The 13,753-nt window shown below is 37.3% G+C and overlaps 2 protein-coding genes across 3 annotated transcripts; both read right to left on the bottom strand.

Moving 5' to 3' along the window:
- Positions 1-42: 42 nt before the first annotated feature.
- zgc:158398 (uncharacterized protein LOC568894 homolog) lies at positions 43-4,419 on the bottom strand. 2 transcript variants are annotated; one of them, XM_037778653.1, is made up of 8 exons: positions 4,242-4,419; positions 3,479-3,593; positions 2,444-2,631; positions 2,054-2,309; positions 1,856-1,955; positions 1,564-1,705; positions 1,334-1,474; positions 43-1,179 (listed from the first exon to the last, which is right to left on the bottom strand). In XM_037778653.1, the coding sequence occupies exons 3-8, from the start codon at positions 2,615-2,617 to the stop codon at positions 1,159-1,161; spliced, it is 834 nt and encodes a 277-aa protein (XP_037634581.1). In that variant the 5' UTR covers positions 2,618-2,631; positions 3,479-3,593; positions 4,242-4,419; the 3' UTR covers positions 43-1,158. The 2 variants fall into 2 exon arrangements, with proteins under 2 accessions (XP_037634581.1, XP_037634580.1); XM_037778652.1 differs by lacking the exon at positions 3,479-3,593 and having other exon boundaries at positions 4,242-4,417.
- A 1,690-nt stretch (positions 4,420-6,109) lies between these two features.
- On the bottom strand, positions 6,110-12,216 carry plbd2 (phospholipase B domain containing 2). The gene is made up of 12 exons (XM_037778749.1): positions 11,976-12,216; positions 9,744-9,837; positions 9,470-9,628; positions 9,266-9,366; positions 8,929-9,143; positions 8,302-8,396; positions 7,994-8,154; positions 7,490-7,585; positions 7,305-7,376; positions 7,051-7,203; positions 6,805-6,967; positions 6,110-6,654 (listed from the first exon to the last, which is right to left on the bottom strand). Exons 1-12 carry the CDS (start codon positions 12,185-12,187, stop codon positions 6,484-6,486), a joined length of 1,692 nt encoding a protein of 563 aa, XP_037634677.1. The 5' UTR covers positions 12,188-12,216; the 3' UTR covers positions 6,110-6,483.
- Between the last annotated feature and the right edge of the window lie 1,537 nt (positions 12,217-13,753).

Raw genomic sequence — 13,753 nt, 5'->3', positions numbered from 1 at the left:
ATAAATAAATAAATTATTAATTATTAATTGAAAAAAACTGACTTACAGGAGAAAAACGTGTTTATTGTGTGTTTGTCAACTCATCATAATTTACAATACAGACACTTTTGGCAGTGGATCCTCTTTGTTTATTTCTACACAATAAGGTAACAATGATAAACCAGGCGTAATGTTAGCTGTAAGAGATTTAAAACACATTTTTAAGTCTCTCTAGGTTTATTATCATACTGCACTAAAAAGAAAGCAATGAAACTAATGCCTTCCAGAAAACTAATAAATTAAACTTGTGGATCTGTAGATCTGGCATCTGGATTCAACAAGCTTTCAATGTCAGATATGTAAATTAAAGTGGTAAAACAGACAAATTAGCCAGAATGTCCAAAGAACTTTGGTCCAGTAACATTTTGAAAGAAAAAAAACATTTGCTGACATTTGCATTTTGCTTAGATTTAGATTTTTGACTGGAAAAACACTTAACACTAAAGAATGAAATGAAGCTCTCAGTCAGCTGAATGCAACAAGTTAATGTCCTTTTTCCACAAGTTATTGAGTCGTTCTAGGAAATGTGGGGGACATGAAGTAAACATTAAATATAAACATGCATGTACTGCACATAACAGACTGGATAGTGAATGTATGACCAGTCAACAGTGTAGCCATTACCAGTTGAAGTTATTCCCATTACACCATGGTCCCATTACAAAATATACTCCTTCTCTATCACAACCATGTTTCTCACTTGGATACTGTGAGAAACTTATTGGAATATTTCAGTTTCCTATAACAGGGATGCTCCGCTGATTGAGTATTGCACTTTCATAAAGTTGTGAAACTTTGACGGATTAAATATGTTCAGAATTAATGTAACAGAAGCTGAAATATCTTCACTTCGTTGGATGCTACATAAATATGTAGTCTCCAAACCCAAGCGTAGATAACCCTGATGACATCATCAGGGTTATTTTCTCAGGTTTTAACAAACTCCGTCCAGAGCTACGGAAGACATTATACAACTGTTTTCACAGGCTGATTCGTACTCCCCATGATGTGCAAACTGCTGTAAAATCGGTGGGATGCCCCTTTAAAGGTAGTGACACATGTTGCTCTTCTCTCTCCACCACCAACTGATTTCTTTAGGATGCAGCGGATGAAAAATGTTCAGCTGCCAATCAAGGGCTCCTGCAAATAAAGTAAAACAGTTAGGTTAAAACACTATCTGCACATTTCACACAACATATGCAGAGACTAAGATATTGAAATGCTGTTATGATATAAAGATGATCAATCACAACTAATCGTTATCATAGTCAAAGATATAAGAAATGAGTGTTACATTTTGTAGATCCAGTCCATTCCAATGGTGACGCCGTATGAGTGAATGTGTCAGACTAGCAGCTACACAGAGTATCAAACAAACTCCTAGCAGACACACACTGACTTCCAACATATGTCGCACTGCCACGCTCTGTTCCTCCTGCAAAATGAAAATAGAGAGAATGATTGACAGGATGACAAGATGGCATCTGTATTACAGCTGAGCAAGTTATGTGTGACATGCTGTACCTGTGTTAACATGACTGTGAGTGTAGGGTCATTCTTGGAGTGTAGACCGTAGCAGGTTTGTGATGCTGTTGGCAGTTGGTTGCTCGCTTCCACGTGGATGGGGGAAATGTTTTTCTCAGTTGCAGGGCACTCTGGCGGAAGTCTTCATTAAAGTATACAGTATATGCATGAAAACACACAAAAAAATACTCATTCATGAGTAAACAGACATTCTGTTTATGTAACTAAGTAGTTGGTGATTTAAATTAAGGAAGCTTAGAAACAAACACGTTTAGAGTGTGAACAAACTTACAGACTCATGGGCAGGAGGTCCGCTGGGGCACTTATGGTGAGACAGGTGTAGGTATCATTTCCAGAGAAAACCTCGAGAGTCACATTAATAATCTCATTGCCTAGGGAGTAAAACAATCAATGATGGGTGAGAATTCATGGTTATACACACACACTTTGAAATGATTTTACAACAAAACCAATACACTGCAATACCAACCTCTCATATGTAACTGACTGGCTCTCAAGGCAGTGTGTAAACCAAGGTCTTTCAGAGAGCCACTGTTTGAGTTGTCAGTCACAGACAGAGGAACCTTGAGACGCAAAGTGGTGAGAGAAGGAGTCTTTGTAGAGTTAACTGAAGTATCTCTATCCATCAGAGGAGAGGGGACTGCTGAGACAAGCTCAGATGAAGATGCATTGGCTTTCACACACAGCTGGAACTGAGACAAGGAGGACAGTAGATGGTTCCAGTCCTAAAAGAAGAATAAAGTGTATGATTTGCACATCAGTATCAGCTCAGGACACACATCCTGCACAACAGTATGTTTTTTTATTAAAATGATTGTGAACTGAATGAACAACATGAATTTGATAAGATAGTCCTTACCTTTGTTGTGTCAGGGTTAGGCAGAGTGTGGGTGTAGCTGTAAGAGCTGAGGCAGATAAAGGAGATAGCCAGAGTCAACAGACACAGGAAAAACGTAAATCCTGGAGGATTCTGGGATACATAATCTCTGAGGTTGGTCACCGGCTGCCAGAAACCCATCATCACACTCCACATACACCTGCGTCAAGCTGTAAACAGAAGTCAGTCATTTCAGTTACTAAAGTTTTCACATCTTTTGTCAGATGTTGGTAGTGTTAGTGGGTCTGTTTTAATGAACTTTGGTCAGTTGTTGGAACAGGGTCAATAATACATGTGTTCAACCTAAGGCAAGATGTTCAGGAGAAGGATGTTAATAGAAATAAAGAACAGAATATCAATTTTGAGCGTGGGTGGGATACTTTGAGTCAGGGTGAGGATTGGGTTAAACAAAATTAATAAAAAAATAGTGTTGATAAAGGTCAACTAACAGGATGTAAATATGTCCTTTTTTTGTCTGTTTAATAGAATAGATAATTGTGTAAGCGAATGTGTCTAAGTGGATATGTATATGAATGCACGTGTAGATATAGACATATGTATATACTGTATGTATATATATCTATATATGAGGTTGGTTGTATGTATATGAATATGAACGTATCTCTTGACACTGCACTATTACAACGGGTAGTACTTTTTTTTTTCTTTTGTTTCCTTTTTTTGTTCATATATGTTGTTGCTGCTGTCTGTATGTACCTTTACAAGTATGTGTATGTATTCCTTTAACCTTAAATAAAATTTAAAAAAAAGATGTTCAGGACAGTTTCATTAAGGATTGAACAACAGGACTTTATCTTTCAGACATGTCTTTGGGAGTTGGATGTACCTCTTTTTCAGCAGTGACATTCAAAACCAGATTAAACAAACTGTTGATTTTGGCCATATGTTACCATATGCCTTGTGACTTTGTAGATATCCAAAAAACAAGTCACCACCGGTGAACTTCTATAATTACTGGCCAACAGCAGGACAACAGGAGAGGTGTATCTTGTCTACCATATCAGCCAACCAGCTTCTCTGTGCTCTCTGTCCCAAAAGCTGGGAAACAAAAGTTGTGGAAAGGGCCTTTGCATATTCTGCCCCCTCAGCCTGGAATTTGCTCCAAAATGACCTTAAAATCAAGGAGCTGGTATCATTGAACATGTTTAAATCTAAAATGAAGGCTTTAGAAGCAGACTCTATGGTATGCCAATGTTTTTAGCTTCCTTGTTGTACAGCTGACTCCCAGAAAAGTTCACTTTTGTCCCCCCATTTGTCTTTAGATAGTTCCCTTTAATGCAAATTTGAGTGCTTTTAGTGTTTGTGAATTGTATTTTTTATCTCTATTTGTGTCTGTGTCTTTGTGTTGTTGCTGCTGACCGTCTTGGCCAGGTCTCCCTTGGAAAAGAGGTTCTTAATCTCAATGGGACTAACCTGGTTAAATAAAGGTTAAATAAAAATAAAATAAAAAACAGATTAAACAAACTGTTGAATTTGTCCATATGTTACCATATGTCTTGTTACTTTGTAGATATCCAACAACAAGTCACCACCGGTGAACTTCTATAATTATTGGCCTGGAAAACCACCTTTCCACTGATGTTTGCAGAACCAAAGATAACAAACATTTAGCTACAGAGGAACAGGACACGTGTATCTTGTCTACTATATCAGCCAACCAGCTCCATTGATAAAGTAACTGCAACGTTAGGTTACTGAGCAACAGTACTGTCAATGTAATGTTGCTAAGTAACCAGCTAGCTGAAAGATAACTTCATACCTTGAGTTTGAGCAGTCTTCTCTGATCACGTCGCCACTTTTGGTAAATGTCCGGCTCTCTTGACGGTAAGTACACCGGAGCTCGACATTTAAGATGTTTAAAGTTCAGCACAAAGATAACAACCAACAACACGACAGCTCTGTCACTTTACGAGAGAGTGCTCTGCCATGACGATGCCGTGACGCGGGTCACGTGACTGAAGAAAAGTCCATGGTAGGGTTTTTGTTTTTTTTTATTATTGAACAAATTCAGATTTTCAAACAACATATTATAAAAATGGAAATGAATAACCGTTTCTTGTTTACATTTTAATTTTTATTTATCATTGTTGTAGGTCTATGGTACGACAAGAGTATTAGGGCCACATTGAGGAAAAAAATAAATAGATCTGAGATTATGAGAATAAAGTCACAAGTTTATGAGAATTTTTTTTGTAATATTATGAGAATAAAGTCAATATTATAAAGTAGTAATTTTACGAGTTATTTTTCTTTTTTTCTCGTAAAGTTATGACTTTATCTCGTAATTAATGACTTTTTTCTGGAAATCTTAGATTTTTTTCCCTCAATGTGATCCTAATACTCCGTCGCACATTTGCACTTTGGCCCTCACTGCATTAGACTTATATACTATATACTTAGATTATAAACTAGATTATAAACTGTGTTACCTTCATCACAATGCTTAAATGTTTTGCGGCTCCAGATAGAATTTTTTTTATTATTTTGACAAAAAACGCTCTTTTGATAGTAAAGGTTGCTGAACCCTGCATTATAGTAAAAGGACAAGGTGCATACAGAACAAGAACAGATAAAATATGTAAAATTATATATGAAAATAATAATAAATTAAATTAAGGGCTAGGGCTGTACCTGCAATTCATATTCTTCTATTATGCTAAGAAGTTTCAATGCATTTTTGTTTTTCATGACTTTAAGGGCTTTTATGTAAGAAAGAAACTCAGAATGAAACACATTAAACCTATAGGTTTCACTTTCATATACTTGGATTGGTGCAAATAAAATTTTCCAAGAATGAGAATGTTATTCACCAGAAAGTCATCTTTGTTGTTGTCCATGACAAGTCCATAAACAATGTCCTTTTGAGAGAAGTTTCCCGGATGAGAAACTTTTGGGAAAAGCCAGTCATGTATATGAAGCCATAAAGCTCCAGAATACATTCAATGAAAAAAATAAATGATCAGTAGTTTCAGTATCATCACAAAATACAGTTATTGGTTTCAATTCCAAATCGTTGTCGCAACAAATCACTGGATGGATGGTGATACACTCCATTTAATATTTTAAAATGGATTTCTTTTGCTTTGGGAGTTATGGGGAATTTTAGATATTTAATTCGTAACGTGTGAATAGTCTTTTTCTGATAGATTTGTAAAATTGAGTTTCTGTAAGATACTATAGGGTATGAGATGTGATTAAACATATTTCTAATTGTTTTGTTTGGGATTTTGATTTCACTAAAGTCACAACCAGCAACTAAAATTTGTGGGAGACGAGGTGTGATAGGAGTAGGATTTGTTAAAATTCCTCTAATAAAGCATATAATAGAGTTGGGGATGGCTTTAGTTATGGATTTAAATATGTCAACGTCCACGGTAGGCTGCCACTCACACTGGTACTAGACACCTGTACTGTAGTGTTATTTTATTAGGCCTACATCGATCATTTAAAAGATATTTCCATTTAACCATAACATAATTACGTTTATTGTGTTTTTTCAACAACATGCTTGGGCTGTGACTTCCTATTCAACACAATTTAGAAAGTGGCACCAGCTTATTCAGCTAAAGTACTATAAGATTTCTTACATATTTTTTAACAGTCCCATATGGTGAGAAAAATAAGAAATTATATTTTTAGAAAGGCAACGATCTGGGCACTTTATTGAGAAAATATTTTTGATACAATGCATATCAGATTTAACAAAAAAATATTTAACTCATGATAAAGACATTTGCCTTCACAACATAACATTAGCATCTTTATCAATAATCGTACTCAGTGGTAGACTTTACATTTTCACATATTGTTGTTGTTGATCATATTGCCTCACATTCAAAGCTCCCTTTTACCTTGTGTGCTTTAATTATGCAAATAGTACATTGCTGTAATAAGGCATGTCACTTTGAATCAAAGTATAATTTCCCTTTCTTTGTCAAAACTTCATACAGCTGGCAGTATTTACATTGATCGTGATACTTGTATATACAGCGTGATAACAATTAAGGAGTCCAGTTGACTTTTATAGGCTTGAATGCCCAAGTATCAGGGTGACCCATGTGCATCAGGTCTTTGTACGGGGAAGTGCTCCACTGGAAGGGTGGCACCTGGTCCCATGTTGGCCCGTTCACTGCCAGCATACCATAGTCACGAAACATCCCGTAGGAGGTCATCTGCACAGGAACACACACAATGCATCAGATCTCTTTAACGTACTACAATCAGTTTCATTTGAGGCAGAAAAGTTTTGGGGAGCATGATGGATAAAAGTATGGGCAGAGAGATGGAAGATGGCAAAAAAACTAAATGAGAAATATCCCAACCTTCATGTCTGTTCCTCCATGTGACCTCTGCCTTAAGGCGCCAAACGGATATGTTCCATTAGCCGGGTTCAGGTCTGAACGGGCTGAGATAGCGTTCTCTCCATTCCCAGGTGGATTACAGCCTTCACACTTTGACAATGGGTCTTCCTTAAAGTTATTATACCTGAGGAGAGACACGGCATCTCATAAATAAAACAACATTATTGTTATTAGCATATAAAATCTAATGTTAAAGTTTGTTTGTACCTCATAAGGCGGACCATTGAGTCCACATCTTTGACAGCTGTCTGGTTTCTCCTGAATATCTGAGCCCGAGGATTCTGGTCCAGAGAGAACCACGGGCCGAATTTCTCAACCAGCTCATTGCAGCCACTGGCATTAAATATTTCCGGGTAGTACCTACATATAAGCACATATGAACAAAAGACAGTTTTACATATGACACAATTAGAACAAATGTAATCTATAATATATGTAAAACTTTCAAACTGGATACTTACGGTATGTTGTAACTTGCCCAGTACCCTTTCTCCAGCAGTTCCTGAGTTTTATCATGGAAAACAACTAGTCCCCTGCAGCATTAAAAGGTTAGAAAAGCTTATTTTAAGTGATAGTTTTAGAAGTCATAAATATGAATACTGAAATACTGTCATGTTTTGATTAAAGATTTGGTGCAAAGACTTACGGGATCTGCTCCAGCACAACAAAGAGCTCCTCTTTAATGTCAGTCTTCCCTGGAGTGAAGCGGTTATAGTCGACAATCATCCACTGGTTGTTATACCTGCAAAGCACACACACAGTCCAAATTGAGCATACAATCTTTACCCTTCTAGAGTTCATTGATTTGTATTCATTTATTTACTGCATATCCATGTAATTGATGAAGTAACTGATTCAGCCTTTCACAACAAACACTCAGCCTGGTGACCCCATTACAGCCGTATGACTCATCTGACTTCTCATGTGACTCCTGATTACAAAAGGCCTTGTTCTGCTTCCTTTACTCATATCGATCCACATAGCAGTCTAAGGTCACACAAAATCGTATCTAATCTCGTCACCAATTGGAATTTTGAACACAGGACAAAAAGCAGCCGACAACACAGCCTGGATTTCATGACGACAAAGTGGTGATAATGTTGGTTAAAAAGTCATGAGAGACGGTTTCTTTCTGTTGTGTGAAACTCACGTTCCACTGTTGTACTCGCTGAATATCTCGGCCCACTCTTTGCCTGTAGCAGCCAGTCGATTAGCCACAATGTTCCTCAACCACTCCAAGACGGTTCCTGTGGGCTTAACAAACTTCCAGAGAGCAGGGTTACTGTTGCCAATGGTGGTTTCCAAGGTAACCTGGAGACACAAATTAGATTAAGAACAAAACACTATCTAGCATTAATCAATTTGTAACCAAAAATAAAAAATATTAACAACACATTTAAATAATGCAGTTTATTCTTAAGACTCAGTTCTATTATGCCAAATATAAACAGTTCTCACCAAGCCACTGCTTAAGATATAAAAGTCATCTCCAGAGAAGATTGATCCAGGATAAGAGGAGAACGCCTGGGTTCCTCCCGGAATAAGCTTGTCATCTGAAAAAAAATCATACATAATAAAACATCATAAAATTAGACTAATCTGTCTTCACGTCAAAGACAGCAACAACACTGCCAGTTCATTACTGGGGCTTCACACTTGGAAAAAAATGATGGTTTTGAAAAAGCTTTAAATATGAAGCCAGTAGCCATTTAGCTTAGCTCAGCATAAAGACTTTAACAGGGGGGAACAGATAGCCTGGCTCTGTCCAACAGTGACAAGTAATACCTCTGAAGCTCACTAATAAACACATTATATCTCAATTGTTTAATCCTTACAAAAACCAAAGTGCAGAAACAAAGAGTTGTGGTTTTATGTGTTGGGCTATTTCCTGGAATCTTGTTGTCACCGTGAGTTTTCCAGGCACCCAGCTGAGGGCCGTCAAAAGTCAAGATTTTGTTGCACTGGGACAAAGCCAGGCTAGCTGTTTCCCCCTGTTTTCAATCTTTATTCCTTTAATGTAAGTAATGAGGGACTCAGTACAGGAGCAGGAACATACTGTAAGACCCATTTGCATCAGTAAACTACCTGAAGGAGAAACTCTAAAGGCAAACATGTATTTCTTCATGATGCGCAGCATGGCCTGGTAGGTATTCCAGGTGTCATGTGACACCAGTAGCTCCTTATTGTTTGGCAGCAGCTTAATGAGAGCAGAACAGGAGCCAGATCCAAGAGGTCGAGTTTGGCTGGATTTGTTCAGAGCCGATTCCAAGTCCTCCACATCCCCGCCCAATTGGAAAAGTCTGGTTGGACAGATTAGCAGTAGAGAGGGTGAGATAACAGCAAGAAACAAAGTTTACGATCTCAGGAACATGTTTAATTAATACATTTAATTAACGAATAAAAAATGGACATAACCACTTACAGGAAGCCAAATGGGTTGAAGGACATTGACCCTATTGGAAATGACAGCTGGTCATTGTAGCCGTCCTCCAGACCTTTCAGCTGCAAAAGTACCAGACGCACCTGACCAGCAGAAACAGATTGTGAAATATCATATTTCTGGCCTTTTAACATTTTTGTATCTATGCAAGGGATTTTATTCATCCAACAAATGCTCATTACGTACCTGGTGCCAGTAGGGTGAACTGGGCTGCTTCTCTATCTGCTCCTGAAGCCACTGCATATTGGTCGTGATGAAAGACTTAAGGCGCTGGCAGTAAGCAGATTCAGGCGTGAAGGGTCCACAGTAACTCATCAGAGTGTTCATCCAGTGCTTATACATGAGCTACAACAAACATACACACAAGTCTTCAAATTAAATTAAATGTAAAGTAAGTAGATAAAACATTCTGACTGCTTGGTACTGTAAGTTGAGCACAAACAAGACTGTATAAGCTAACCTGAGCTGTGACTGCAGCCTCCACTGCACCAGCAGCATAAGCCTGGAAACTGTCATTGTACTGACTGCTGGTAGTGACCTCCAAGAAAGACCAGCTGAAAAGAGATTGCATGTGAATAAATCAAAAAGATGAAACAATATAATCTGTGTGCAGGCTCAAAAGAGTGCAGGTTTGGGTGCTTTGTTTTTCACATCATGGGTCTAAAATATACAAGGAATAATTGTTGTACTGTAGGTGAGGAGATGACAGAGGGCATACTTTGGATTTACCAAGAATTACTCAGATAAACAGATGTAATCCTCCCATAATTGTCTCAACTGAAGACTATTGTAGGTCTTTAGATCCCAGCTTGGGAATCACTGCTGTTTGTTATGTATTTTTCACCTTCCTCTTTTTAAGGTCTTTTTTTTCCTATAAATGAGAAAATACTCAGTACTTTTTATTGAAGTATTTAATTCACACAGGAGTAAACAAAAATAGGCTTTACCATGTTGTTACTTCATATAGACTATTCATTGAACTGCCAGAAAACATGCTTTATTTTGATATATATATCATTATCGAGATATGATATGACCTATGTCGGGATAGAAGATTTTGGCCATATGCCCAGCCCTACAGTCCAGTACTCCCTAAAATATCATGGTGCACAGATATGAAATGGTGTTTGATTATTATTTAATTGTCTATCATTTTGTTATTAGATTCTGTGTTGTTTTACTTTTAAGCAGTCAAGTCTTTTTTAAATGATTGTCAGCTGACCAGTGTGCCATGTTTTATGTTGTTGCTTTCTTTTATCTATATGTACCTTAATTTAACCATTCCCCCCCACCCCCTTTTTATTTTCTATTAACTTATTTGTTTATTATTACTCTTATTTTTGTATTATTGTTTTTTTGTGTGTTTTTTTTTTAACTCTATTCTTTCTTTTTATCCTTATTATTATTATTTCTTAATTTTATTTCAATTTTGAATGTTGAAGTTGTTTTCTCTAGTGTACTTAATGAGTTTGTCTATAAGCTCAACTACTTAAAAATTGGTTTATAAACTATTGTAATTACAAAGTGTAAATTGCATATATAAAATCAACCTTGAAAAAAGGGAAAAAAATAATGTATAAAAAAAATAATTCATGCATTTATTGGGTTTTCTGGCTATTCTTAATTTGCACACATGTCCACTATGATATAAGTGCCTGGCTATCTTGACCTCTCCAGTCACGAGTTTCACTTCTGCCATCTGTTTTATGCTCCCTGTAGAAGAAATGTTACATACAGATTAGATTAAAAGTTAGAGTTGAAGTCGATTGTTCAATATAAATAAATCAATCAATCAATCAATCAATCAATCAACAGAAAACCTATCGGCCGTACAAGAAGAAATGTTTTTAACTATATAACAAAACCACCAGCTAAAGAGCCCATCCAGTTAAGAGACAATGAAGACCTCTGGTCAACTCACCCTGATGTCTTTTTCCTTCTTTAAATGATTGTCAGCTGACCAGTGTGCCATGTTTTATGTTGCTGCCTTTTATCTATATGTACCTTAATTTAACCAATTCCCCCCTCCCTCCCCTTTTTATTTTCTATTAACTTATTTGTTTATTTAATGTATTATTTCTCTTATTTTTGTATCATTATTGGCTTTTTTTGTTTGTTTTGTGTGTTTTTTTTTAACTCTATTCTTTCTTTTCATCATCATTATTATTATTTCTTTTCTTAATTTTATTTCAATTTTGAATGTGAAAGTTGTTTTCTCTAGTGTATTTAATGAGTTTGTCTATAAGCTCAACTACTTAAAAATTGGTTTATAAACTATTGTAATTAAGAACTGTAAATTGCATATATGAAATCAACCTCGAAAAAAGGGAAAAACTAAAGTATAAAAAAAACAATTTAACCAATTCATGCATTTATTGGGTTTTCTGGCTATTCTTAATTTGCACAGATGTCCACTATGATATAAATGTCTTGACCTCTCCAGTCACGAGTTCTAGTCTAGACCAGTCTAGTTCGTAGTCACTTCTGCTATCTGTTGTATGCTACTAGTAGAAGAAATGTTACATACAGATTAGATTAGAAGTGATTAGTCGATTGTTCAATATAAATCAATCAACAGAAAACGTATCGGCCGTACAAGAACAAATGTTTTAAATGTTTTTAACTATAACATAACCAGCAGCTGAAGAGCCCCTGTAGTTAAGGGACAATGAAGACCTGTAGTTTAACTCACCCTGATGTTTTGATGTCATCAGTGAAGTTCGACCAGGCCACGAAGTCTTCTCGGTATCCCTCAACAACAGACAGCTGTCCGGTCTGTTTGTTAACAACAGCGGTTCGTACTTCAGCTCCAACAGACGCACACATGAAACACAAAGTGGATAAAACCGATAAAGCCACTTTAAAACGTCCAACAGCGAACATCTTGCTGTGCCTGGACGCCATGTCTGCATGAACAAGTCACGTGACGGTACCGCGGGTCACCTGATTTATACCAGTGAGGGTGCTTTCAAAATAAAAGACCTTATCCATTTATTGAGTTTTTTTTGTTAGTTGTAGTGATGGGAGTTCCGGCTCTTTTTAGGGAGCCAGATCATTTGGCTCAGCTCACCAAGAAGAGCCGGCTCTTTTGGCTCCCAAACGGCTCTTCATTTTACCAATTCTGCCTTTTATAATTCAACCACATTTAGCGCTGTTTTGACCTATTATTAGTATGTGTGTACATACAGACGTAGGCAAAGTTGTTGGTACCCTTCCGTTAAAGAGAGAAAAACCCACAATGGTCACTGAAATAACTTGAAACTGACAAAAGTAATAATAAATAAAAATTTACTGAAAATGAACTAATGAAAATCAGACATTGTTTTTGAATTGTGGTTCAACAGAATCATTTTAAAAAACTGATGAAACTGACCTGGACAAAAAATGATGGTAGCCCTAGAAAAGATGTAAAATAATGTGACCATAGGGACATGTTAAACTATGGTGTGTCCTGTAAATAGCATCACAGGTATCTTCAAACTTGTAATCAGTCAGTCTGCCTATTTAAAGGGTGAAAAGTAGTCACTGTGCTGTTTGGTATCATGGTGTGTACCACACTGAACATGGACCACAGAAAGCTAAGGAGAGTTGTCTCAGGAGATCAGAAAGAACATTATAGACCTTCATGTTAAAGGTAAAGGCTATAAGACCATCTCCAAGCAGCTTGATGTTCCTGTGACTACAGCTGCACATATTATTCAGAAGTTTAAGGTCCATGGGACTGTAGCCAACCTCCCTGGACGTGGCCGCAAGAGGAAAATTGATGACAAATTGAAGAGACGGATAATACGAATGGTAACCAAAGAGCCCAGAACAACTTCCAAAGAGATTAGAGGTGAACTCCAAGGTCAAGGTACATCAGTGTCAGATCGCACCATCCGTCACTGTTTGAGCCAAAGTGGACTTGATGGAAGACAACCGAGGAGGACACCAAATCATAAAAAAGCGAGACTGGAATTTTCCAAAATGCATATTGACAAGCCACAAAGCTTCTGGGAGAATGTCCTTTGGACAGATGAGACAAAACTGGAGCTTTTTGGCAAGTCACATCAGCTCTATGTTCACAGACGCAAAAATGAAGCATCCAAAGAAAAGAACACTGTACCTAATGTGAAACATGGAGGAGGCTCGGTTATGTTATGGGGCTGCCTTGTTGCATCTGGCACAGGGTGTCTTGAATCTGTGCAGGGTGCAATGAAATCTCAAGACTATCAAGGCATTCTGGAGCGAAATGTGCTGCCCAGTGTCAGAAAGCTTGGTCTCAGTTGCAGGTCATGGGTCCTCAAACAGGATAATGACCCAAAACACAGCTAAAAACACCCAAGAATGGCTAAGAACAAAACATTGGACTATTCTGAAGTGGCCTTCTATGAGCCCTTATCTAAATCCTATTGAACATCTGTGGAAGGAGCTGAAACATGCAGTCTGGAGAAGGCACCCTTCAAACCTGAGACAGCTGGAGCAGTTTGC

The sequence above is a fragment of the Sebastes umbrosus genome, chromosome 8 (genome assembly GCF_015220745.1).
Source record: "Sebastes umbrosus isolate fSebUmb1 chromosome 8, fSebUmb1.pri, whole genome shotgun sequence".
NCBI classification, from domain to species: Eukaryota; Metazoa; Chordata; class Actinopteri; order Perciformes; family Sebastidae; genus Sebastes; species Sebastes umbrosus.
The sequence above is the reverse complement of the archived record's forward strand: the minus strand, read 5'-3'. Positions and strand labels throughout refer to the sequence as shown.